The sequence below is a fragment of the Populus trichocarpa genome, unplaced genomic scaffold (genome assembly GCF_000002775.5).
Source record: "Populus trichocarpa isolate Nisqually-1 unplaced genomic scaffold, P.trichocarpa_v4.1 scaffold_25, whole genome shotgun sequence".
Classification (NCBI taxonomy): Eukaryota; Viridiplantae; Streptophyta; class Magnoliopsida; order Malpighiales; family Salicaceae; genus Populus; species Populus trichocarpa.
Window position 1 is genome coordinate 274078 of NW_026291139.1, and position 27047 is coordinate 301124.

The 27047-nt window shown below is 30.2% G+C and overlaps 3 protein-coding genes across 3 annotated transcripts; 1 reads left to right on the forward strand and 2 right to left on the reverse strand.

Moving 5' to 3' along the window:
- Positions 1-613: 613 nt before the first annotated feature.
- Positions 614-2578, forward strand: LOC127904833 (probable disease resistance protein At5g43730). The gene is made up of 3 exons (XM_052449792.1): positions 614-1653; positions 1953-2019; positions 2513-2578. The coding sequence occupies exons 1-3, from the start codon at positions 614-616 to the stop codon at positions 2576-2578; spliced, it is 1173 nt and encodes a 390-aa protein (XP_052305752.1).
- A 1591-nt stretch (positions 2579-4169) lies between these two features.
- Positions 4170-18496, reverse strand: LOC7465886 (probable disease resistance protein At4g27220). Its single transcript, XM_002325265.3, has 6 exons — positions 18241-18496; positions 17933-17985; positions 17638-17723; positions 12551-12650; positions 4754-7882; positions 4170-4511 (listed from the first exon to the last, which is right to left on the reverse strand). The coding sequence occupies exon 5, from the start codon at positions 7866-7868 to the stop codon at positions 4779-4781; it is 3090 nt and encodes a 1029-aa protein (XP_002325301.1). The 5' UTR covers positions 7869-7882; positions 12551-12650; positions 17638-17723; positions 17933-17985; positions 18241-18496; the 3' UTR covers positions 4170-4511; positions 4754-4778.
- A 4708-nt stretch (positions 18497-23204) lies between these two features.
- On the reverse strand, positions 23205-24227 carry LOC112325458 (probable disease resistance protein At4g27220). Its single transcript, XM_024591999.2, has 2 exons — positions 23799-24227; positions 23205-23557 (listed from the first exon to the last, which is right to left on the reverse strand). The coding sequence occupies exons 1-2, from the start codon at positions 24210-24212 to the stop codon at positions 23528-23530; spliced, it is 444 nt and encodes a 147-aa protein (XP_024447767.2). The 5' UTR covers positions 24213-24227; the 3' UTR covers positions 23205-23527.
- Positions 24228-27047: the final 2820 nt, after the last annotated feature.

The window sequence follows — 27047 nt, forward strand, 5'->3', positions numbered from 1 at the left end:
TGGCTTTTTTAATTAAAAAGCCATAACAATTAATGAAGATCGAAACTTCAAGGAAAATCACTTGGCCAGAAATAACAGGAAACTCCAGCGAGAATCAATTCAGGAAGTCATTGTTAGCAAAACAATAACTTCCTGCTTTAATTAGTTCCCTTAAATAAATAACTTCCTATATAAATATCGTAGTCTCATTATTAATTCCTATCTCTCCTCCCCTTTCTCTTGATCAAAAATTCAAAGCGTATCCAAAATTAAGAATCCCTTTGCTACCAACTTCAACAAGAAGAAGTTCTTCCCAATTTCCCTCACCAAATTTCTCAAACCTTTCTCATGATCTGTGCTTCGTTTTCTGATTGAATCGAATCATCTCATCTGGAGTTCAACATCGTTCTTGCTTGCTTGGAAGGTATATTCTACTTTCTTTTCTTGTTTTTTTTTTTTTTTTTTATCTTACCATCTTGTTTTTCACATGGAACTATTGTTTGAATCTTTGGAATTAGGATCATTAATAGTTTCAATCAATTGGTCTTTCTTGGTTTATATAATCCATGCTTTATGGAGTTCAAGCTAAACTGATCCTAAACCTATTTTCCTTCCCACAGAACGAGCTAGATTAATGGAGAACAGTAGTGGAAGATTAGTGCAGCCCGGCACAAGTGCCAGCTCTACAAAGCTAGTGGGTCGAGCATTTGAACAAGACATGAAGGTGATACGGTCTTGGTTAATGGATGATGAAGTCTCAACCATTGGCATTTACGGAATGGGGGGAGTTGGTAAAACGACAATGCTGCAACATATCCGCAATGAACTTCTAGAAAGACGAGATATTTCTCATAGTGTTTACTGGGTGAATGTGCCTCAAGGTTTCAAGATTGAAGAATTACAAGATCTTATTACTAAATATCTTAATTTAGATCTTTCAAGCAAAGACGATGATCTGTCTAGAGTTGTCAAGTTAGCAAAAGAACTAGCGAATAAACAAAAATGGATTCTCATTTTAGATGATTTGTGGAACTCTTTTGAGCCACAAGAAGTGGGGATTCCTATCCCATTGAAAGGATCCAATCTCATTATGACAACTCGATCAGAAATGGTTTGTCGGCAGATGAATAGCCGAAACAATATAAAAGTGGATACTCTTTCTGATGAAGAATCCTGGACTTTGTTCACGGAGAAGCTTGGACATGACAAACCACTTTCTCCAGAAGTGGAACGAATTGCTGTAGATGTTGCAAGGGAATGTGCTGGTTTGCCTTTGGGAATTGTTACATTAGCAGAAAGTTTGAAGGGAGTGGATGACCTACATGAGTGGAGGATTACATTGAAGAGATTGAAAGAATCAAATTTTTGGCACATGGAAGATCAGATGTTCCAGATATTAAGATTGAGTTATGATTGTTTAGATAATTCAGCACAACAATGTTTCGTATATTGTGCATTATTTGATGAACATCATAAGATTGAAAGGGGGGTGTTGATAGAGTCGTTTATCGAGGAGGGGATAATTAAAGAGATAAACAGGCAAGCAACACTCGACAAAGGCCACTCAATTCTTGATAGACTAGAAAATGTCAACTTATTGGAAAGAATTGATGGTGGTAGTGCTATCAAGATGCATGACTTGCTTAGGGACATGGCCATCCAAATACTGGATGAGTACTCTCTAGTTATGGCAAATCTTACTTTTTATCCTCCTCTTTTTTTTTTTTAACCACTAATTTTGTTTCATCATAGTGCTCTTTGATTATATTAAAATCAATGATCAAGTTGTAGAATTTGGATACAGGATTCTATATTGATCAAGTAGAACTTATTTATTTATATTGCTTAATGAATAAACTCAACTCATATTATAGTTTCGTTCATTTTGTTGTTATCTTCAACTACTCAACTGCTATTTTTTTGAAAATTATTTCAAAATCAATTTTTAATTCAATGTTTATTTGTATCTGCAGGGCTAAAGAAGAAGAAGAGGATGAAATCAGGACAAATTTTGCTGATGACAAACTTAATTCTAGATGTGTCATTTTCTTATTATATATGTGTGGTGATTTCAAAATTTAATGGTATTTTCTTTGAACTAGAAAAAAAAATGGCAGTACATTTTTTGTTTTAATGACTCCTTTTAGTGGATTTTGTCAAAGCTTTTGATAATCCATTCAAAGCAAATTTAATTAAATTAGCATAATTATACTTTAACTGCTGCTTTTATTTATCTTCTTTATATTTTTATTGCAATACTGTAATGTTATTTTTCAACTGTATTTTTATCAACACTATCACGCACAACTTTCTTAACAGGCTCAGCTGAAACATCTTGCACTGTTCGTGAAACTTTAGCCTCGACCTCCATTTGCTTGCTAGTATCTCAACATTCACACTAGTCAACGAGCTTGCTAGTATCTTAGCATTTAACACTAGTCAATGCTTTTTCCTTTGTAAAACATAGAACACTAGTCAATACATGTTCTTTAATGAGTATTAGAGATTATTTGGACATTTGTACCATTTCCAGATATCAGATTCTATATTTCCCATTTTTGCATGTTCCTTAATCCTTATTGACATCAAGTTTGTTTGATTGAAGTAAACTGATAAGCCTTGTTTTTGGATTATGAAAGCTCATATTTGGATCTGATTTTAGGACCAATAAGATCAAAGTGTTTATAATTTGTCTAAATAAATTCGTTCTTGAGTACTTCAAATTACCATCCCCAGTCTTCTACTATAAAGCTAGCTAGATGATGAAGAATCAAATGAAAAACTATATTTCAATCCGGCATCTCATCATCAAATATCAATTTATTTCTAGTAAGCCAAATTCTCCATAAAATTCCATCGGACACCATGATGATCGATTGACGCTGGAATTTTCCTTTAACAAGAACACTCCATTGAAGGACAGCTTGATCAATAGCTCTGGGTGTGCATCATTTTAAGCCTAACCAATTCATAAATCGATTTCAAAGTTTCCAAAAATCTTAACATTGAGGAAGAAGGTGATCAACAGATTCTGATTTATATGCACAAAATGGACAGGTGGCTTGTTCTAGGTTGATGATATTTCCAGTTGCAAGAAAGTTCCTAGTACAAAATATTGAAGCCCGCATTGTTTTTTTACATGTTATTATTGCAATTGTCTTTGTTCAATATTTTTGAATTCCAATGAAATTTTATTTTTTATTTTTTAAAATTTTATTCCAATTCTCTAATCCATAAATGTATAATTTCAAAAGATTTGCATCTGACTGCTCAAAACCCCTCCATAGAACGTCCTTGTGCATCAAATGTGAAGGAGAGGGTATAAAATTGCTACACACAGTATGAAATTAGATGACTATCCAATTTTTGATCTTCTGTTTCTTATGAATTAGATGGAGAGGTTGGTTTTCAATCTCCTTTTTTTTTTTCTAATTATAAAATCATTAAAAAATCCACCATGTTCTTTTAGGAATGTCAATCGGTTCCCATAGCCTTCAACTTTTTTTCTTTTCAATGACATCAAATCTCACATGTGATTCTGCATTTACTTACCATGCCAATTCTTTCATCAAGTGAAAATGCTCGGCAACATTGTTTTATCCATGCCAAAACAATTTCATATTTTTTTCATTCCTTGGACAAGAAACAAAGCATAAAGCTAAGTGATTCCACGGCTCAGACTCAAATTCTAAATTCCCTTGCAAAATCTGCTTGAAGATACCCATTTCAGTTTCTGGTGTTGACAAGGGATGGAAAAAAAAGAAGATAAAAACCAATTTGTCTTTCTAAGTCGGTAGCTTTAGAGGATGAACTCAACTGTCTCGAATAAGTAAGTATTCATCAGATAAGATGATGCAGGTTCCAAAATTCAATAGATTTTGAATGGTCAACGAAAAAACTTCAAAAATAAAGGACCAAATTTCTGAATAAGGGGATCTGATACCTGAAACAAGCAAGTAATTGGAATTTCAGGCTATGTATCCAGATATCCTACAGCTGAAACAGCATTGGCGGTCAATTCAAAAGCATTTCATGAAATGGCCAGACATGAGAGCAGAGAGATATTAGTGATGATCTGTTGTAGCAGTAAAATCTCAGTTATCAGAAATCATTCCCAACTTTTACCTCCAAAAGATAACGACAACAAGGTTTTGAACAAACACTGAGACAAATGAAAGAAACACAGTGAATGAACACATGGAATCCAAGATGAAAATAAAAATTCCAAAACAAGCATTAAAGGTACCATACATGGTTGTAGAATATTACAGAGAGTTCAAAATCTGTGGCCTTAAGAGGAGCATCCTCCTCAACGTACACTATGAAACAATAAGCTGTAAGGCTTAAGATCTCTATGCATGAGAGCAGGTGAATGACAAGCCTCAGAAACCCCCATGATAGTCATGATCAACAAAGCAGCCTCTCTATCACTAGAAGCAGAACAGAGGGCAGAACTGAAACAACACAAGACTTATTCATAATATGCTTTCTTCCGATCCTTATTAAATAAGAGGTCTTTCTTCACCATCGGCCTACAAAAGATCACCAAGTAATTAAAACCCATAAACTTTGAAGCCAATCAAATTCTCATTTAAAATCCCATCTTTAAAAACACAAAAGAGTCTTTCAATTCCACATGAATATAGTAGACAAATTAATTTTTTTTCCTATAAATAATAAATATATAGAGGAATCAATCATTTTATGGCTGAGGCTAATTGATTAAAATTAAATTAAAGGGGATTGAGATGAGAGGAATTAGCATAATGCTTACGTAATTCATTAAAAGCAGTCGTCTCCTACTGAAACTTTACAAAGAGACCAAGGACATTCTTAGCGTAAGGATGCTCCCACTCCAATACTGAATCCCACCATTCTTTTGGGTATGCTATGATTTCATGAAGAGAAAGACGAGTAGATGGCTGGTCACTTTCATACAACGGAAGACAAATTGGCATCCTCTTTAGCTCCTGGCAATTTCTTATGTGAATTACTTTGAGAGAATGGCAAATCAGTTTGGCATTACAAATGCTTTTCAATTTTGGTAATTCAATCAATTTCAGAATTTTTAACTTCAGAAGTTCGAGTTTCAGAATTCTGCTGCCGCTGCTTTCTTCACCCTTCAGCCCCTCATCATTTGATCTTGTTTCTATAATCTCCTCCATTTTCTCACAATTACTAACTTCAATCACTTCTAGGTTTTCCAGGAAGACAAGAGGGAACAATTTCTTCATACTTGTACATCCAAAACAATAGAACTCTTTAAGACCAGAAAATATACCATTATAAGATGGAGATGGCTGTGGTAGTGGAGAAGAGCAGAACCAAGAAGATGAAACCAAGCTCTCCATGCTACTGCACTCCCGAACGATTAGTTCCTGATTATCATTTGGGAAAGTGATCTGAAAATCTCCATCTTTGTTTACACTCAAATTACCGAACCCCCCTGCTGATTTTCTGCAACACGTTTTTACATTGTAACCATCATTCTCCTCAAACTGTCCTACAAAAATTTTGTAAGTTTTGAGTGATTGGGTCTTATCCTGAGATTTGAAAAACTTCACGAAGTCAGAGTGACCTTTCAAATGGCATTCCAAAGCTTCCAACTTCTTCAAGCATCCTACTTCCTCTCCTTTAACTGTCATCGGAGCATATTGTCCCCATCCAAGTATAAAGACTTGCAAGCGAGATAGATTAGGTAATATCCCACTAGGAAATTCCTTTTCACCACAGTTATTCATTCTAAGATACCTCAGTTCGGATAGACATTCCAAACCTTGAGGAATATTTTCAAGTGCAGTGCGATAAAGATCCAACCTCCTCATTTCCCTGAGCTTTTCTAACGATGGTACATGTCTTAACTTATTACAACCAATAAGCAACAATGCAGTGAGCCTCACCAAATTAGAGACAGCATCAGGCATTATTAAAATATCTGTATAAGACAGATCGAGGATCTTGAGCTCATGCAATTGCTCGAAAAATGCATCTCCAATCAATCTCAACTCTATATTATAGTGTAGCAATAGAGTTGACAGCCTGGGACACCTTGGTGAATGTCCGGAAGGAATTTCTTTAATTTGGTTTTCTATTAGTGAAACTCTCGCAAGATTCTCCTTCCAATCTTTTGCATCCATCACTTCTTCTAATTGTACACCTGCTCTAACCATGGCTTGATAGTCCTTCTGAAGTATTCTGATGGCCATTATCCTGAGCAAGCTAGGCATCTTGACAGCACAACCACCATCAACACTTTCCAATAAGCAGAAATCTTCAAGTCTATCAAGCAGTGAATGGCCTTCGTCAAATTCATCCTCCCTACTCTCCCGCTTTTCTATCACTCCCTCATCAATCAAATAAGCTATCAAATCCTCTTTAGGGATCTTGAAGCCTCCAGGAAATAATGCACAATACAAGAAACATTGTTGCCTATCAAACCTTAGTAGGTGGGTATAGCTTTCTCTCAATGTCTGCAATGCCTTTTCCATGTGATCTAGCCCATCTCTTGAATGTCTCAGGTTCTGTAAAGTATTCCTCCATTGGCGTTTGTAACGGAAACCCCTCGTGGATCTAGCCAGTGATATAACTCCTAGCGGCAAACCATCACACTCATTGGTGGTATCTCTCGCAATTTGTTCCGCATCTGGAGGAGAAAACGGGATGCCTTGTCGACGTTGCTGCTTCAACAAATCCCAAGCTTCTCCATTAGAAAGAGGATTCACTCGGATGTTTCTGCTAGTCATCCCTTCACAAACCTCTTTTGATTGAGATGAAACAATCAGCTTGCATCCTTGAAGTGAGACAGGAATTCCCACTGTCTCTGGCTCAAAAATGTCGCACAGATTATCTAAAATGAGAATCCACGTTTTTTTCTGAATTAGTTTTTTTGACAATTTAGCAGCTGTACACACATCATCATCTTCACTTGAAAGATCTAAACCAATATGTGCAGCAATAAGCTTCTGCAATCTATTAATGCTGGAATCATGATTCACGGTCACCCAGTAAAGACAATGAGGAATGTCTGATCTTTGTAGAAGCTCATTGTGGACATGTTTCAGCAATTCTGTTTTACCAACTCCCGCCATCCCATAAATGCCAATGACGGAGAATTCATCATCCATTAACGAAGAACATATGCTTTCCTTAATGACTTTAAATTCTTGACCCACTGGCATTGTAGAGCTAGTGGGTAATAGATCTCCTCTAGTCTCACTTGTGTTCTGGAATAGATAACTAGAGATTGCCTGTATCTCAGACCATGATCTACCATCTATGTGATGCACTAGATCTTGTGTTGCTTCTCCAGTATTCTCTTGTGCATTTCTGTCAACATGCTGGATAGATCCTTCACCGGTGTTTTCAATTCCATTTGCCGCTTCTAGATGCGAAGAAATTATCTCTTCCTCCACACCTTGTTCCATGTCTTGAACTCTCACCTGTACTCTTCCATCATCCCTTGCCAAATTGTCAGCCTCCGCATTGCTTTGTACCAACAATTGAACCGCTGGTTCTGTCCTCACTCCAACTATGTTCTGCGCATAGTTCATAATTGCATCAATTGGTTGGGATGAATCTCCCCGAGGCTCATCAGCTTGATTACTGATTACATTGTTCTGTTCTTGTGAAGAATCTGAAATTGCATTAGCGACCTCGTTATTGCTTAAGCCATCAACTGCTTCACGGGCTGCATCTTGAACTTCTGGAGTAACAAGTTTACAAGTTGTAACACCATGCCCTTCCACTCTTGATAAATGCCATTTGATCCTCGTAATGCTAGTACCTTCGGCAAATAATTTCCCACAAAACGTACACTTCCTTTTACCTTCAGCCACCCTTTCAACATATCTCCAAAAGTAATCCCGAACTTCATCATTCGGTGGCATCATTTTGATCAGTGGCTCTGTAGAAAAGAGAAAAGAAAAAACAATGAATTCAAGGTTTAGGGTCAATTTTGCATGAACTCCATAAGGCATGGGTTATAAAAACTGAGGAAGACAAATTGATTTATATTTGGAAACTAAAAACTGACGATCCTAACTCCAAAGTTTCTCAATAAAATTAATTTCTCTGACTTGTTTTTTTACTTCAAAGATTCTTTAAAAAAAAAAACAAAACACCGAAGAAGAAGAGAAAGCACAGATCAGAGAAGATTATATGGTTTTTTAAAAATAAAGTTGTTGCACAGTGAAATAAAGATACACTGTGCAACAAAAGATTTAACGTCTCTCTCTTGTATTTTTTGTCACACGTTAAGATACTTCTTTCAATTGTTTTAATGAAAGACATAGTAGGAATATAAATAATTCCAAACCAAAATTATTCCAATATATACAGACACACACTAAAATATTTTTACTATTGTAATTCGTTTTAATAAAGTTATTGGTGAATTTTTATGAATTTCTTATATATGTGATATTTATTTTATTTTGCTTACAACAAAATAAAATAAAAAACTGGCACCTTAGACAAAAAAAAAAAAAAACACGTTTTTGCATATTATTTGTTTTAGCCACAGTTAATAGAAATTTTAATTACTTTTCCAAATTGGACTTCAGCAAATAAATGATCAAACATTCAGTGTTTTTTTAAAAGAAAATAACCTTAATTTTAGTACAAAAAACTTCGGAGAAAAAACTCATCTCAAAATATACTAAATTTATTCTTAACTTCCAAAGACTAAATTGACATTCATTAAATATAAGTTAAAAAAATCCTATTTAAATTCAACCTCAATTTTCATACAAAAACCTATAGTCTAAATTAATAGTTGTTATTATATGATTCTAAAATTTGATTTAATAAAAGGGTTTCAATTAAAAAAAAATTCTATGTGATTCATAATTTAATTTTAATAAATCTAATTAATAATTTAAAAAAAAATTTAATAACACAAAATCAACAATTAATACTACTGATTTATTTAATATCTAAACTATTTTATTTTAATATCTATCCAAATATATACACTTTTGTATTTTTATAGCATTTTAATTTCTTAAAATTTTAGAGAGTTAGACTTCAGTCTTGGTTTGTTTTATATAATTTCCGAGCCTTTATGTATCTAAATATCTAGTTAAAACTAAGTATTGTTTTTAAATATTATTGATCAATGTTTGTTTAAGACTGAATATTAATTAGACAATTAAAATCAATTCATATTATGTTCATTTTTTTATAAAAAAAAAAATAATTGTTTTTATAAGTTGAACTATGAGGGATAACCAGGACTACTATGTAAGTGTTTCTTGAATAACAAGTATATCAAACTAATTCATAAAGCATTCTATATGAAGAGATTACATGTATTTATAGAAATATCCGCATTACAATTATGTAAGTGATCTTTAAACTTGAATAACTAAATTATATTATATAAAGAATATTATGTTATGATTTGACCACAATTTTCCTTAATTAAGTGTAACAAATGAACAAATATTAAGTATAACATAAACTATATGAAGATATTTAAGTGATCAAGAGATTATTCATTACCCTAAGTGAATTAAAAAAAATGTTAGTTTTGATTGTGAAATCCACACACAAGGTAGAATTAGATTTGATTTAATAAGGGTTACAAATCTTAAAATTTTAATGATTATGGTGTTGAGGACAAATATGATTTAATAGAGTAGACATAATCCTTGCTCAAATATCTAAATCAAAATATTATTGATAAAGAGATAATAATTACATTAATAACTAGTCATGGAAAGGTTAGAAAAAATCATATATGACTTTCCTAATATTTGAAGAATCAAAACACATTACCTGGCCCTACATTTGATCTTAAAATATAAATCAATAAACTTTTAGAATTAATAATAAGTTAAATTATTTAATTTATACAATCTTGTTTTTTAAATAGGATTATGATTTATATTTGGATCAATATATTAGTTACATAATGAGCCATACACATTAAGAATCATTGGTAAGAAATTAAATTGTGATGATTAATTAAATGACACTTGATTATATATAAGTTTTAGAAATTGAGGATAATAATGTAATTAATATAGAGGATTGCAATTATAGACCTGGAAAAATCAAGTAAAAACTTGATTGAAATAAATTTATAAAACTATTTTAAAATAATATATGTGATATTTTTCTGAAGGCAAAGTGATATTTTATCATTATTAGGGTTATTAGGTTTTCACTATAAATAAAATATTATGCCTAATATTTTTATGATTATTATATAATTAAAGAGAGAAAACATAACAATAAAAAAAGAAGTTAGACATAACAATCCTTCTTCTCTAAAAAGGTTTAGAAGATTTTTAATGCGGTGGTTCATATGGATTACTATTACAGACCAAACAATTATATAACTTATGATTTGAGATAACCAACCTTAAAAAGTTAATTAAATCCTAAAAAGAAGAACTGATCTTTAAGTAATCTTTTTTTATGCCCCCAAACAACTCTAGATTATCTAAGAAGATCCTTGGGATTTCTAAAAGATTTTAAATTACTGACATGATTAACTTATGTTTAAGAATGATTTTTGAACGAATATATGAGTTACATATTGTATGTGTGTTCGGAGAAAGTTGTAAATGTGAAATATTAGGTAATTATGTGATATTGAAATGTTGATGGATTGATACGGAAGGTTTAGGAATTATGAATGAAATAGAATGTTTGATGGAATGAATGTTAGCATGTTGTTGTGATGTATGCGTTCGAAAAGTATATTTTATATTAAATGTGTGTTTGGGTAAAGTGGTGAAGGTTAGGTGATGTGTGATTTTGAGTTTCAACGATGATTGAAATGTGTTAAATTATTTGTTTGGTTGAATTAATTGTTAGATAAATGGTTGGATATATACAATTAAATGGACATTAATGGTTAATGTTTAAGAGTTGTAGGAGAAGCATTCAATATGAGGATTGACTTCCCAGGAGCTCAAGGTAAGGAATTTGCCTCTCACTTGCTTTTTTATTTATTTAAAATGCTTTTGGTAATTATTAAATTTTCAATATTTATTTATTTGTGTTGTGTATAATTGCTTGTCAATAGAATTTATGCCTTGAAGCAGAATATACATATATAATTAATTGTTTTGCCTTTGAGACAAAATTAAATGTTAAATTTGAATCCATCGCAACAAAGAAATTATTTTGTAAAATTTAAATTGACCAAAAAGATAGGGCCAATATTGTATGAAATTAAATTGGATGTAACGGTGGGAATATTAGGTAGGATTGATGTTTGAGATTGAGGATTTCCGGTAATAAGCCATAAATAAGACCATGGGAATCAAAATGAATTAATAAAGTTTAGTTGAAAGAAATTAATGTAGTTGGTAAACCAAAGTTAAAATAAAGTATAGTTCAAGGTATGAAATGAGTTCAATGAAAATATAAATAAGTTAAAATAGTAGTTGTAAATACTAAATAGAATGGATATACATACCAAATTAGTTTGGGCTATTAACAAAGAACGATTATATAAAGGAGATTAAATCAAAATAGGAATGAGATGTTTGTAACAATACATTAAAATCCTATTAATTTAAAGTGTAAGTGATAAATATTTGAGATGGATGAAAAACTGGATTATTAATCAATAAGTATAATGAGCAGGATGATGATAGTCCAATGATAATATAAAAGAAAGAAAGAAAGAAAGAAGTTTATTCATGGTTAAAACGAAAGAAAAAAAAAAGTATTAAACTGATGAGATGTAAAAGAATTAATGTGTTTATAAGGTGTTAAAGATGTGAGGACTGCCTGTTTATTTTTTTTAGTTTTGGCAAGTATTAGTAATTGTGATGGTACAATTATGCATATTAATTGTGTTACCAAGATTTATGACCTTTCATATTGAATATGTGAAACACTAAAAATTTATAATTTAAATATACGGATGTGTAAACTATCATATAAATGTAAGACTGGAAGTGGTATGATCTCAATGAGTGATGAAAATCAAGATAAGAAATAATAAATAAATAATGATATATAATGGAAGGGATGACCTCCATAAAATGAATTTTGATTTAGAATTTATAAGGACAGAAAAACTGGTAACGTGTTTTGATGGATAAAATAATAAGAAAAATGACAAAATATTTCTAAGAAATAAATGAGGTAATAAAAAATACATTATAATAAAGGATAGTGCAATGAAAAGGGTGGGACTGAAGGTGTAAACACCAATTAAAAATCAGTGACGTTACTTTGAAACAGTAATAAGCCCGATAAATAAATAAATATGAAAATTTTAAAATGAATATATTCCAAAATAATAAAATTAACTTAAAGATTTACAAGGATAATTGAAATTCCAAAGCTATGATATTGAAATGAGGTTAATTGTATTCTTTATATAGGAGACAGAGAAAGGATATGATTTCTATTCATTTGCAGGAGAAAGCACCAGGAATTTCGAGTCAATGCAAGGCAGAAGAAGTAGTAGAATCAACCTATCCTAAGATCAGACTATTCAAATAACATATTCAAATCGAATCAGCAGTTCCTATATATATATAGGAACTGCTGATTCGATATATATACATATATATACATATATAGACACGCGTATCTGCCTTACCTGTGGAGACAAAACTGACAGGCTTGCTGAGGCCAGCTTTTCTTCTCTTTCGCGAGGATGAATCGTTTTCTTCATCTTTGGATTGATTGCGTTTTTCTTTCTGCATTTCTAAATTAAATAGAATGATATAGGATGAACTGGTCAATGATCATCTATCTGAACGTAAGGCTTTCAAGTTATCGTTATGAGCAAGAAGCAAAGAAGAGTAAGTTCAATATAACAAAGAGTTAGCTACGAAAATGGCAGCAATGGGACAGAGAAGCTAGCTGCAGGGTAAAGCAAGGTTATTAAATAGTGAAATTTCCAGTCAATGCAAGGCAGGAATAGTAGAGTCAACACTAATTAAATAATATATTCAAATAAAATCAGTCAAGTCAGGTACCCAAAATAATCCCTACATTAACAATTCATCCAAAAAAGTTATACGATATTTTTATTATTTGGTTCAGGAGAGATTCTTTAATTATATATTAAAACCTAGTGTCTATTACTATATTTTAAATAATTTTAGGAAAGAAATTATAATATAATTGTAATTAAGTTTTTAGAAATTTTACAAAGAGATTTATATCTCTTTCTTATTCTCTATTTTTATCCATCTTTTATATTTATTAAAAACATATTTTATTTCTTTATGTGTTTTTTTTATTAAGAATATTTGATTTCATTCTATTCTTTGAACTTCTTCTCTAAATATATCATAATAGGAATTGGTATCATTTATTCAAACTAATTTCTATTTTTTTGTTACTATCATCTAAATTTTTATTATTATATATATTAGAAAAATAAATATTCTTTTATAATTTATATGATACACAGTCCACCTATTAAAACCATAATATATTTAAAGGTAATTGATAAACCTTAATTTAGTCATTTTTATAAACGTTCCTATCATTAATTATGTATAATCTCTTTTATCAAATTTATTCCAACATAGTTTATACTCGAAAATAAGCTATTATTTAATATTGATGATCAATAATAAATATCAATGATTAATAATAAATTTTGTATAATTTGTATAAGATTTTTTTTATTCTCGTTAATTAATTCCTGAGCGACGTTTCAAGAAAAGCCTCAATGAACCTTATTTTGTTATTTTGAATTGAACATAATTCACTAAAAAAAAAAGTTCATCATTTTTCTTGCAAATTATTAGCAATGCAATAATCATAATTATAAAAGAGGTAAAAGGTAACACGTGGAGGAAGAAAAGCAAGAAAAGAGGTAAAAGGTCCACGCGTTAACATTATTCTCTCTGTGCTCTTACCGTAATAATCTATTAAAGCAGTGTAAGACATAGTATTATTTATTAACTTTGATCCTTTCTTGTGTTATTATTTATTAACTTTATTGTGAGGTGTTTTATCAAGCACAAAGGAGTCCTTAACTTTAGAATTTATACAAAACCGTTACACTGTATTTTTTTAATTTTTAAATATTAAAAACATTACTATTCTACCAAACTTGAAAAACATGTAAAAGTTATTCTATTCCTAACATTTCAATGGTATTGTTGTCTTGATCCATATACAAGGGGATCTTTTAGCTATACTATTTTAAAATACAGGGTTTGTCTTACCCGAATGACAAACCTAAATATCTATTGAAGATGAGAAATTATTTTTTATTAAATTAAAAAGAAAATCATGTTGTCCAAGCATGCATATAAATTCACTTGTTTGAATTCAAAATTCTCAAAACTTAATAAAAAGTATCATCGGCATCAATCCACATATTTAAAAAACTTTTAACCTATTTAGAAATGTGGTGAAAATTGTTTTTTAATTAAAAATATATTAAAAAAATATTTTTAAATTTATTTTTGATATTAGCATATCAGAAAGAAATGCAATTTAACTATATTTCTAAATATATTTTAAAACTATATTTAATCTTGTCTTATTCTATCTTGTCGAGCTCTATATATGGTGATGGAGATGATAGCATAATTTATAAACTGTTATATAACTCATTCATGACAAATAACTCCTCTGGTAACCCTGGTTAAGTAATTTATTTACTATGCTAGACAATCATGAGTTTTTATTTAAGTAATCAACTATTACGGGATTTTATTTCTCATAATTATTAATTAAAACAATTATTTATATGATCAATTAAATTATTATAGATTTGAGAGATGAATATCATGTTCCAATATGAATATTTATTACATCACAAATAAACATTTTTTTTTTTGGATAATCCATAATTGAGGCCATGAGCTTTTGTTTCAAACTGCTAAGCTTTTATTGACTTGAACTAAATTATAAGCTTTATAAATAAACATCTTCATTCGAGACATCTTTTAGTGGCCAAACCTACTTTTCTATTGTGTGGTTAGAAGTATTATTATATTCTCTTCCAAACATCTTTATTCATATTGAGTCTTCATTACTCATCGAGGTCTTTCTTTTGTTTTCTATGATCCTATGTTTATAGGGGGGTTTACAAGTTTTATGGTTATCATTAATTTCTTGGTTTTGTGGTTATTATCAATTTCTCTTCTATCGGGTTATCCCGGTCTCATGTTCTAAGTCATAAGTTTTGCAGGGTTTTTTTGAATTAAAGGTTTTTTTAAAAAAAAATTGTGTATTTATTTTTTTAAAATCATCTTGATTCATCTATGAATAAAAAATATTTATTTTTAGATAATATTTATAATATGTACATCCTTGAATCATATTTTTTTCCTTTTATTTTATTCAATCAGTTTGTGTTTATTTTTATTATTGTTTTATTTAATAAAAAAAATTAGTTGTTATTAACAAATTTAGTAAATACAACCGAGTAAATGTTTCATGTCCGAGTCTCAGAATTAGGAGGAAGTGATAGCCAAATAACCATTTTTGCGGGGTGCGCCGAGGCTTTTATCGTGCCTCCTAATGAGGTGTGTGTGTTAGGAAGGGTTTTTTTAGATTTAATCATAAAATTATGATTAAAGTTCAGGAGTCGCCACCTAGTATTATGATTACTAGGAACCTATGGAGTGTGAGACTCTGGGTAAGGGATTGGTTATGCAAGGGGAAGACGCATCACCCCCAGTGCATCCTACATACGGTAAGCTGCATTGTTGTTTGATTATTTTTCTAGGTTGAGTTTCTGTCTCTACTTTATCGGGTTAAATCCTAATCATTCTAAAGTCTGAATTTTAGCATCGCATTTTTCACCTTATATCTTTAATACCTGAGAGTGTACTCTGTTGTGTAATTTTACACCCTACAGATATTAAAGTGTACATCTAGACCCTAAAAAAAAATAGAAAAGAGTTTTTGATATTTTAACCAGATTCTAATGGATAATCATAAACTAGTTATGATATTCTTTTTAGATTTTAAAAACATGAGAAAGATGTAGAATTATGTGTTAAGCTATGTGAAAATAAATGAGATAAGAGGAAAAGTGTTCAAGTTGTATGTGAATTGGCTAATTAGGCTTGGGTGTTGCATTCATATTTTCTTGAATAAAGGTGCTTTAAAAAGAGTAGTTATGATAAATTGTAAATGCTGATTAAATTGACTAAACAATTAATTTCTAAGTTTTGAGGAAATTCTTTTAAAATGAATGTTTGTATATTGTTATATAAACTTTTGGGTGTGAAATCTGTGTTCTTGAGTTGGGAAAGATTTAACTGTACAATTAAAATAAATTGAAGTAATATTATTGGTTGAGAATGTGGTTAGCATGAATGGAAGTTGAGAATTAAATTAAACTGTATAAATTGGTGTGGTAGAAATCTATGAAAATTGAGTCAAACTTTGTGTTGCTATATGTTCCCTAAAGGTGTAGATATGGTAAATTCTGTTTGGAAAAGATTTTATTAGTATATGTGAACTTCATGTTAAATGTGTGATTTTGAGTTTCAATGATGGTTTAGATGTGTGAAATTATTTGTAAGATTGAATTAATTGTTAGACAAATGGCTGGATGTATCTGATTAAATGTACATTAATAGTTAATGTTTGAGAGTTGAAGATGCGAGGACTGCTTGTTTAATTTTGTTTAGTTATGGCAAGTATTAGTAACTATGATGGTATAATTAAGTGTTACCAAGATATATGACCTTTCATATTAAATAGGAGCTTGTAATGTCTAATAAAAGTTTGTATATCATTAAGAAGAAGTTTGTAATTGTGGATGAAATTAATGGATGGCAAATCAGAGACAATCTTCATGGTAAAAAAAAAAAAATATTACCCCTAAATTTCATGTACACAACAATCAGAAAAAAAATAATAGCATGAAAAGTTTGGGTTGTTATATAAATTGCCTCTTATCTGACTTGATAATAACAAAAACAAAAGTTGTGAAAATACAAAAAATCCTTGCACACTAGTTTTAAAATTCTTTTTAATGGTATTTTAGTCGTTTTATTATATTTTTTGTTTTTTTATATTTACTAAAATACGAAATTACTCCTTGGTTAACCTAATAATAATAAAAAAAAACCTATTATCAAAATACAAAAAAAATCATTGAATGTCAATTTTAAATCTTTTGTTTTTAAGGGTATTTTTTTGTTGCATAGTACTTTTAAAATGAAAAAAGTTTATTCATTTCTAATTAATTTGATAATAATTAATGCAACTTGTGATAAAAATACAGATGCCCTCAATAGTCAGTTTAGTATCTTTGGGTGTTAAGGGCAAAGACATCATTATGGGATACTTATAATATATGAGAGATGTAGACAGAAACCAGTTTCACCAAAAAATAAAAATAAAAATCTCTTTTATTGATTTTTGTTTTAAATTTCTCTCTTTATTATATTTGTATCTCTTATATTATAAATATTTTACAATTACAGCTTGAATATCATAAAATATTTCCAGGAGGAAGATATATTAAAAATATTATATTTATTCTTTTCTCAAAAAATAAAATACTTATTTTAATTAGAATCTTTTCCTTTATATTTTTTCGAGATTAGTAACCACAAATAATAACAATTTTAATTATTTTTTCTAATTAATCTTTAGCAAATAAATAACCAATAAAAAATTGTTTTAAATATAATTTAAATTAGTTTACGTGTAACAAATCAAAACATTCTGATGAGAAATGGAATAGAAATAAACCTGGATGTGTCTGCCTGCAAAAAGAGGTTCTCCAAGTGATATATAGTCACGGGTTTGCCTAAGCAAACATGAAAGAACTGGGAGATCTGAGAGAGAAGAATGGTTTAGAAATGGTGGTGATCAGGAAAAATAAATAAATAAATAAAATGATAGCACAGAAAGTGTAGAAGAAATTAAAAGTTATAGCATACATTTTTCTCATAATTTTAATTATTTTTAGCAAATAAATAACAATGTTTGAATCAAACAATAAAAAATAAAAATAGTGAAAAAATCATAAATATGATTCCCCTACAAATTAAAAGCGGTTCTTCAAGTTCCTTATAGTTACTGCTTTGCTTAAGTAATCTGAAATCAGACAGAAAGTTGAGACAGAAGAATGATTCAGAGAAGGTATCGAGGGAAAGGAAATGAATTAATGGAAGCACAGAGAGAGCGTGGAAGCTTAAATTTAAATTAAAAATTTTAAAATCTAACTAATAATTAAATTAAAAAATAAGTAATAGTTATCCTACAACAACCTGTCCTTTACTTGAAAAGATTCAAGCAATAGTTGCAGCAGAACACCAACAAGACGAAGAAGATGAAGTAAAAATACTTTACCTGGATTCAAGATGCCCTCCAAGAGCTGCTTTGCTCAAGCAGTATTCAGAAAGAAAAGAGCAGAAAGCACAGGCAAGAGAAGAGTATATGGTTTTAAGAAATAATTTACTGGGAACAGAGAATGGTGTAATGAGATGCGATGTGGAAGAGATTGTTACAGTAATAGCACAGAGAGAAGAACGGTTCAAGAGAAGACAATAATGGACTTGAACCAAAAAAATAATAATGGATATCCCTTGACTTGGAAGACTTTGGTATCAGTGACCTGTTCGACCTCAATAATGTTAACGCGTGGACCCAGTTGTTGTGGAAACTTCGGAGAAAGAAATATATTAGAACGATTTTTTTTATTTTAGCCATAGGACCAGTGGTTGTAGAGAGTGGGGGCAATACCATAAAGTATGTTTTGATTAGTGCTTAAACACTCACTCAAAAAGTATGGGCGACAGGAGCACTGCCTTTTTATATTTTTAACTTTGGTTTCTTAACTTTTTTTTTTTTTTTAATTGTCTCATTTGATTGTAAAATTAACTCTCAGTTGCTTTAAATTTATTGGCTAGGGATAAAATTAAAAGACAAGAGATCAACTTAGAAAAGATGCTGAAAATAAATAGATTTTTTTATACAAAACATGGTATTAAACCCAATAAAATCTATGATTTGATTCAATCTATCATTGTTTCAATATTTTTAAAAAAAAATTATTATCTTAAAGTTGTTTACAAAACTAAGTGATATTTTTACTAATTACTTAAATTATTTTTAAATCTATAAAATTAATCAATTTAAATAAAATGTATTCCCACAAAATTGACAAATAGAGAGATTTTAAAATTCACTCTATCAATTATATTTAATAACATCGTGAAAAAGCTGTATGCTATTAATATTTTTTTTATATTTTAAAAAAGTTGATGTGACTTTGGTGGAGGACGGTACAATAATCCAGTCAATACTTAATAGCTGTTACCGTGTGGACCTCAATAATGTTATTGTGTTGACTACAAAAAATTAGATTTTCTCAATTTTTAAAATTAAATTCAGAACTATATAGAAAATCCTATTTTACAAGGTTATAAATAATTTATCTATTCTGAATAACATGCAAAATTATTTATATAATAGCTAAACCGAGTTAATCAATTAAAATTAAATTAAATTAAAATTTCAAAATCTAACTAAAAAAAAATAACTAGAAAAAAAAAACATTCCAACATTAACCTCTAAATTTGAACGAGATGGCATGTCCGCGCGCTATTGCGGGCTCATAAAATAAATGTACTTGATAGTGTTATAATTGTAAATCAACATTAGATAAGTAATAAAAACTAAAGGTATGATGAAGTCAATATTTTATGATATCAAAAAAAGTTGTGTTGGTGATTAAAAACTTAGAGACTGAACAAAAATCATGTCCTCCTCTTCCAATTTCCAGCTTCTTCTCTTTGTTTTTCTCAAGCTCCATAACTCTCTAAATTTAGTCATTTAATTTGTTTTCTTGGATATTATCCTTTTAAGAACTCTCCATCTTCATTTAGCTTGAAGAAATGGAGAGAAGATGAAGAAAATGGAACAAAAATATGATCTCCCTCCTGTTTTTCTTATGCAGAGGACGTGGTTTGTCTTTAAATTTTCCATTCGCTATCTATGTTACCTGTTATTTTCATTTCAGTCCACTTTCTTTTAATTCAACAATTCCTTACACAAAAACATGCAACTAGGCTCTAATTTGATTTCAAAAGGGCTTATTTTTGCAAAAATAAAGTTAGTGAATTAAATTAATTTCTTTTTAAATTACATTATTGTAATTCACAATAAAATATAAATAGTATTTTGTGAAAAATAAAAGCACCACCCGCTTTGAGAGTGATGTATAATATAATGTTATTTTTCTATCTTCCTTTTTTTATAGCTTGGGTGTTAAGTTGATATTAATCTTGGAGAGAAAGAAATCAGAATATATTGGTCTCCTCACGACCCTCAAACAGTCATAATCTAGCATAATCGCACAAAATGAAATTTATATTCTTTTCTGGCAGCCTATCTTAACATATCTATAATAGCACAAAATGAAATTTAAGAAACTGACCAAGATCCATATCATTGCTCAAAATTATTGGTCATATTTATTTTTTAATTTCTATCTTAGTTAGATTTAATTGTTTTAATTTGATTTTTATTTCAGTTCAATTACAATATAAATAATTTTGTATATTATTTTTAAGACAGAATGATTATTTAGAAATCTATTAAGAAATTCAAAACACACACACACAGTTTACTATTATAATTGTAGAAATTGAGTTTTTATTTCTTGGACATCAACATGTTACAAGACTGAGGTCCACATTTTACTGCTATATAGGGGTCTTTAAGGAGTGAATAACCTTTGCAAATGATCATTAATTTCTTTTATTGTCTTATACTTCATCAATTGCATATTAATGGTGCTCAATAAAATTATTAATCCAAGTAATAATATTTATATTATTTGTTTTCCATACATCTATCAAAGCAACATCCCCCTCCTTAATATTTTCAGGTATTATATAAATTTCATTAACATATCCTCATATCTTCTTACCCTTAAAAAAATTTCTTATTACATAACTTTAATACGAATAATTCTTTTCATCCAACCTCACACTCACAGACTGAAGTGAATCATTTCTTTCGGTAGTCATAATCAACAACCAAATAAATCAGAATGCAAAAGCAGTGAAAAATAAAATACTAGAATGCAAAAAATGAGTAGATATCTCAAAAATTGAGCAAATATATTCTTGAAGTTATACGATTATTCCAAAACAAAAAATTGCATAAATATAATACAAATACTAAATTGCTAAAACAAAAGGGAAGACAAAATATCAAATTACGGAAAGGAATATTAAATACTAGATTTGCAGAAACAAATGCAGAAATTAAACAAATATCACTCCAAAAACAAATTTAGAGGCTTAAGTTGTTTCGTGAAAGTTATGTTTGAGATTAAATTTCATTTCATGAAATTAGTTCTGATACAACCCAATTTAAACAAAGAAAAATACACATTCATCAATTATTGAGTAGTTGTAGTTGAGTGAAGTAATAGGAAATTAATACAATATTCAAAAATAAAAATAACAAAATTAATCTGAACATTTTGAAATTAATTTCACGAGATCCAACATGAGTGAAGTAATAGGAAAACAGCTTGTAGAATATCTTTAAAAAAATAATAAACTCAATCCAACAAATCAGATATTCTATTATTGCTATTTTAAATTATTATTCCATTTTGACGTGATGAAGCCAAGCTTGGATGCCGCAAAGCCACCTGCATCAATGTTAATCAAGTTAGTAGACATGACGATAATCAATAAGAGAAAAGATGGTATTCTATGATTTACTCACAAAATACGACATCGTGTGGATTAGGAACCATTCAATAGATTCTAATTCATTAAACTTAAATTCCTAGTCATTAAGCAGAGGAATCAGTAAGAAAAGAAGGTTTTAAGGTTGGGAATTGGGATGAGTCCACCTGTCTTGTATACACACAACAATTAATTCTAATTCATTGAACTTAGATTAAAAGCAAATTACCCAGGCTATCAAGTCACAAAGGGGAGAAGGACGCCCTGACTTTTCAAACTTTACAAGGGGACGAAGGACATCCTTAGCATTAGGATGCTCCCACTCTACTACTGACTCCCACCATTCTTCTGGTTATATTAACATTCTTCTGAGAGGAGGGGGAGGAGATGGCTCGCCATTTTCAAGCAACGGAAGACATATCAGCATCCTCTTCAACTTCTCACAATTTCTCACTTTAATTACTTGGAGAGAATCGCAAATCAGTTTTGTACTGCAAATGCTCCTTAATCCTTATTAATGACATCAAGTTTGTTTGATTAAAGTAAACTAATAAGCCTTGTTTTTGGATTATGAAAGCTCATATTTGGATCTGATTTTAGGACTAATAAGATCAAAGTGTTTATAATTTGTCTAAATAAATTCGTTCTTGAGTACTTAAAATTTATATTTGACTGTTCATAATTTCAAAAGATTTGCATCTGACTACTCAAAACCCCTCCATAGAACGTCCTTGTGCATCAAATGTGAAGGAGAGGGTATAAAATTGCTACACACACTATGAAATTAGATGACTATCCAATTTTTGAACTTCTGTTTCTTATGAATTAGATGGAGAGGTTATCAATCTCCTTTTTTTTTTTCTAATTATAAAATCATTAAAAAATCCACCATGTTCTTTTAGGAATGTCAATGGGTTCCCATAGCCTTCAACTTTTTTTCTTTTCAATGACATCAAATCTCACATGTGATTCTGCATTTACTTACCATGCCAATTCTTTCATCAAGTGAAAATGCTCGGCAACATTGTTTTATCCATGCCAAAACAATTTCATGTTTTTTTCATTCCTTGGACAAGAAACATAGCATAAAGCTAAATGATTCCACGGCTCAGACTCAAATTCTAAATTCCCTTGCAAAATCTTCTTGAAGATACCCATTTCAGTTTCTAGTGTTGACAAGGGATGGAAAAAAAAGAAGATAAAAACCAATTTGTCTTTCTAAGTCGGTAGCTTTAGAGGATGAACTCAACTGTCTCGAATAAGTAGGTATTCATCAGATAAGATGATGCAGGTTCCAAAATTCAATAGATTTTGAATGGTCGACGAAAAAACTTCAAAAATAAAGGACTAAATTTCTGAATATAGAAGGGGATCTGATACCTGAACCAAGCAAGTAATTGGAATTTCAGGCTATGTATCCAGATATCCTACAGCTAAAACAACATTGGCGGTCAATTCAAAAGCATTTCATGATATGGCCAGACATGAGACTAGAGAGATATTAGTGCATTTCATGTAGCAGTAAAATCTCAGTTATCAGAAATCATCCCCAACTTTTACCTACAAAAGATAACGATAACAAGGTTTTGAACAAACACTGAGACAAATGAAAGACACACAGTGAATGAACACATGGAATCCAAGATGAAAATAAAAATTCCAAAACAAGTATTAAATGTACCATACAATATTACAGAGAGTATAAAATCTGTGGCCTTAAGAGGAGCATCCTCCTCAACGTACACTATGAAACAATAAGCTGTAAGGCTTAAGATCTCTATGCATGAGAGCAGGTGAATGACAAGCCTCAGAAAGCCCAATGATAGTCATGAACAACAAAGCAGCCTCTCTATCACTAGAAGCAGAACAGAGGGCATAACAGAAACAACAACAAGACTTATTCAGAATATGCTTTCTTCCAATCCTTATTAAATAAGAGGTCTTTCTTCACCATCGGCCTGCAAAAGATCACCAAGTAATTAAAAGCCATAAACTTTGAAGCCAATCAAATTCTCATTTAAAATCCCATCTTTAAAAACACAAAAGAGTCTTTCAATTCCACATGAATATAGTAGACAAACTAATTATTTTTCCTATAAATAATAAATATATAGAGGAATCAATCATTTTGTGGCTGAGGCTAATTCATTAAAATTAAATTAAAGGGGATTGAGATAGAGGAATTAGCATAATGCTTACCCGTACTTCTTTAAACTTTACTAAGTGACGAAGGACATTCTTAGCGTTAGATTGCTCCCACTTCAATTCTGTCTCCCACCATTCTTCTGGTTCTATATAGATTTCTCTGAGAGAAGGGGGAGGAGATAGCTGGCCATTTTCAAGCAACGGACGACAAATTGGCATCCTCTTCAGCTTCGCACAATTTCTTACGTGAATTACTCTGAGAGAATGGCAAATCAGTTTTTCACTAAAAATACTTTTCAATTCTGGTAATTCAATCAATTTCAAATCTCTCAACTTTGGAAGTTCGAGTTCACCGATAAGCCCTTCATCATCTGATCTTATTTCTATTATCTCCTCCATTTTCTCACAATTACTAACTTCAATCACTTCTAGGTCTGGCAGGAAGACAAGAGGGAACAACTTCTTCATACTTGTACATCCAAAAAAAAAAGAACTCCTTAAGACCAGAAAATATACCATTATAAGATGTCAATGTTAGTGGACCAGACCAAAACCAAGGAGATGAAGCCAAGCTCTCCATGCTACCACCATTATTAGTTCTTGGGAATGTTTCCTGAAAATCTCTATCTTTGTTTACACTCAAATTACCGAACTCCACTGCGTTATCTCTACAACACGTTTTTACATTGTAACCATCATTCTCCTCAAACTGTCCTACACAAATTTTGCAAGTTTTGAGTGATCGGGTCTTGTCCCGAGAATTGAAAAACTTCTCTAAGTCAGAGTGACCTTTAAAATGACATTCCAAATCTTCCAACTTCTTTCAAGCATCCTACTTCCTCTCCTTTAATTGTCATCGGAGCATTTTGTCCCCATCCAAGTATAAAGACTTGCAAGTGCGAGAGTTTATGTAATATCTCACCAGGAAATTCCTTTCCACCACGGCTATTCATTCTAAGATACCTCAGTTTGGATAGGCATTCCAAGCCTTGAGGAATATCTTCAAGTGCAGTGCTATAGAGATCCAACCTTCTCATTTCCATGAGCTTTGCTGACAATGGTACATGTCTTAACTTTTCACAACCAACGAGCAATAATGTTTGAGACTAGATAAGTTGTTTGAGAATAAACTTCATTCCATAAAATTAGTTCTATACCATGTTTAAGTACAACCTAATTTAAACAAAGAAAAATACGAACATAAAAGAGAATGAGTTTTTATTGATCCTCTAATTTTTGAAATATATGTTTTAACCTAAATACATAGCAAGTATATACACGCTAAACTAAAAATATTATTCTACACTTAATAAATAAAATAAAATAAATATATTTCTTAACACATATCATCGCTCAAAATTGTTGGTCGAATTTATTTTTTAATTTCTTTCTTAGTTAGATTTGATTACTTTAATTTGATTTTTAAATCAATTTAATTACAATATAATTAATCTTGTATATTATTTTTAAAACAGAATGATTATTTAGAAATTTATTAAAAAATTCAAAACACACACACACATATATACATAGTTTAGTATTATAATTTTAGAAATTGAGTTTTTATTTTTCTGGGTGTCAATATGTTACATGACTGAGGTTCATATGTCTGTTTGGAATTGTGATAGCAGTTGTGGTTTAAAGTATTTTTCACTTAGAAATGTATTAAAATGATATTTAAAAAAAAATTATTTTAAAAATCAACGCATTAAAACGATTCGAAAATATAAAAAAAATAATTTTTAATAAAAAAAATATTTTTAAAAACACGAGTTGTCGTTTCCAAACAGTTCCTTACTTGTCCCCGTCTGGCTTCCTTACTTGTGGTCAAATCTAATAATACACATTCATCAATCATTGAGTAGTTGTAGCTGAGTGAAGTAATAGGAAATTAATACAATATTCAAAAATAAAAATAACGAAATTAATTTGAACATTTTGAACTTAATTTCACGAGATCCAACATGAGTGAAGTAATAGGAAAACAGCTTGTAGAATAACTTAATTAGTCTTGTATACACACAACAATTGATTCTAATTCATTAAACTTAAATTAAAAGCAAATTGAGAGATTGAGAAAGAACGATGCTTATCCAAACTTTACAAAAGGACGAAGGACATCCTTAGAGTTAGGATGCTACCACTCCACTACTGACTCCCACCATTCTTTCGGTGTTGCATAGATATCTCTAAGAGAAGGGGGAGGAGATGGCTGGCCATTTTCAAGCAACGAGAGATAAATTCCCATCCTCTTCAGCTTTTCAAGCAACGGTGTTTGGCAATTTTTGAAAAAAAAACTCAATTTTTTTAAAATTGGTTTTTGTTATATTCTTACATCGTTTTATAGTGTTAAAAATAAATTTTCAAAAATAAAAAATATATTATTTTAATATATTTATAAATAAAAAAATGCTTTAAAAAAACAATCGTAATATCAAATCTTACAAGACTGGCATTTTGTTTTAAAATCATCCTCAGCCATAAAATGGTCAAAATTCAAGAACTATTATATTCTAATTATTATAGGAAATTCAATACGCTGTGGCATATACAATGCAGAACCAATATACTATTCATGCGCTTGAATTTTAATGCAGGCTCAGTATATTAATTTTTTCCGCTTCTTTTTTGTCATAAAATTTTCTTTTTAACCGATCGCGTCATTTTGGCGCTAAATTAAAACATAATTGCTTTAAATTTGTTGAGCCATGTAAGATTGAAAGAAAAAGGACCAAATTAAAAGAAGTGGATAAAATGGATGGCAATTTAAAAATTAGCATGAAAAGTTCATTTTGGTCCCTGTGCTTTTAAGTTATAAATATTCAATCCCTCAAAATTTTTAAAAATACTATTTTAATCTAAAACTTTATTTTTCTTAGTTTTAAGTCCCTAATTCAAGAGAGGAGAGAGAGTGGTCGGATTTTGATGGAGGAGAGAGAAAATCTTGGTTGACAACGATTTCAACCATAAAAGAATTGATTTTGGTGTCAACAAGTTTTTTTTAATTAGAAGAGTTTCACATAAGTATTCTTTATTCTTTTTAACTTGCTTGAAAATTATGGAGTGAGCTCAAGAAGCCTTTCGATTTAGAGTTGACTTTAGGTTTTTGGACATATTTTTTTGGTTATTTGAGGTTATATACGTGTTTATAAAGGTGTATAGGGTGTCTTTAAGTGTATTTTAGGTCAAAATAGTTGAAAAAATATATTTCTTGGTAAAAAAAACACATCAACCTTGATTTCCAGCTACCACTATGGTTGGAATCTAAGGAGAAGTAGTCGATGCGTCACCTACTTTTTTTTT

Excerpts from the sequence above, each read along its gene's own strand:
- LOC127904833 (XM_052449792.1), top strand. The coding sequence starts at position 614 with ATGGAGAACAGTAGTGGAAGATTAGTGCAGCCCGGCACAAGTGCCAGC. Across the intron at positions 1,654-1,952 it reads GCCATCCAAATACTGGATGA|GGCTAAAGAAGAAGAAGAGG; the intron begins GTACTCTCTAGT and ends TTGTATCTGCAG. Across the intron at positions 2,020-2,512 it reads ACAAACTTAATTCTAGATGT|ATATCAGATTCTATATTTCC; the intron begins GTCATTTTCTTA and ends TACCATTTCCAG.
- LOC7465886 (XM_002325265.3), bottom strand. The coding sequence starts at position 7,868 with ATGATGCCACCGAATGATGAAGTTCGGGATTACTTTTGGAGATATGTT.
- LOC112325458 (XM_024591999.2), bottom strand. The coding sequence starts at position 24,212 with ATGAAGAAGTTGTTCCCTCTTGTCTTCCTGCCAGACCTAGAAGTGATT. Across the intron at positions 23,558-23,798 it reads TAAAGTTTAAAGAAGTACGG|GCCGATGGTGAAGAAAGACC; the intron begins GTAAGCATTATG and ends GATCTTTTGCAG.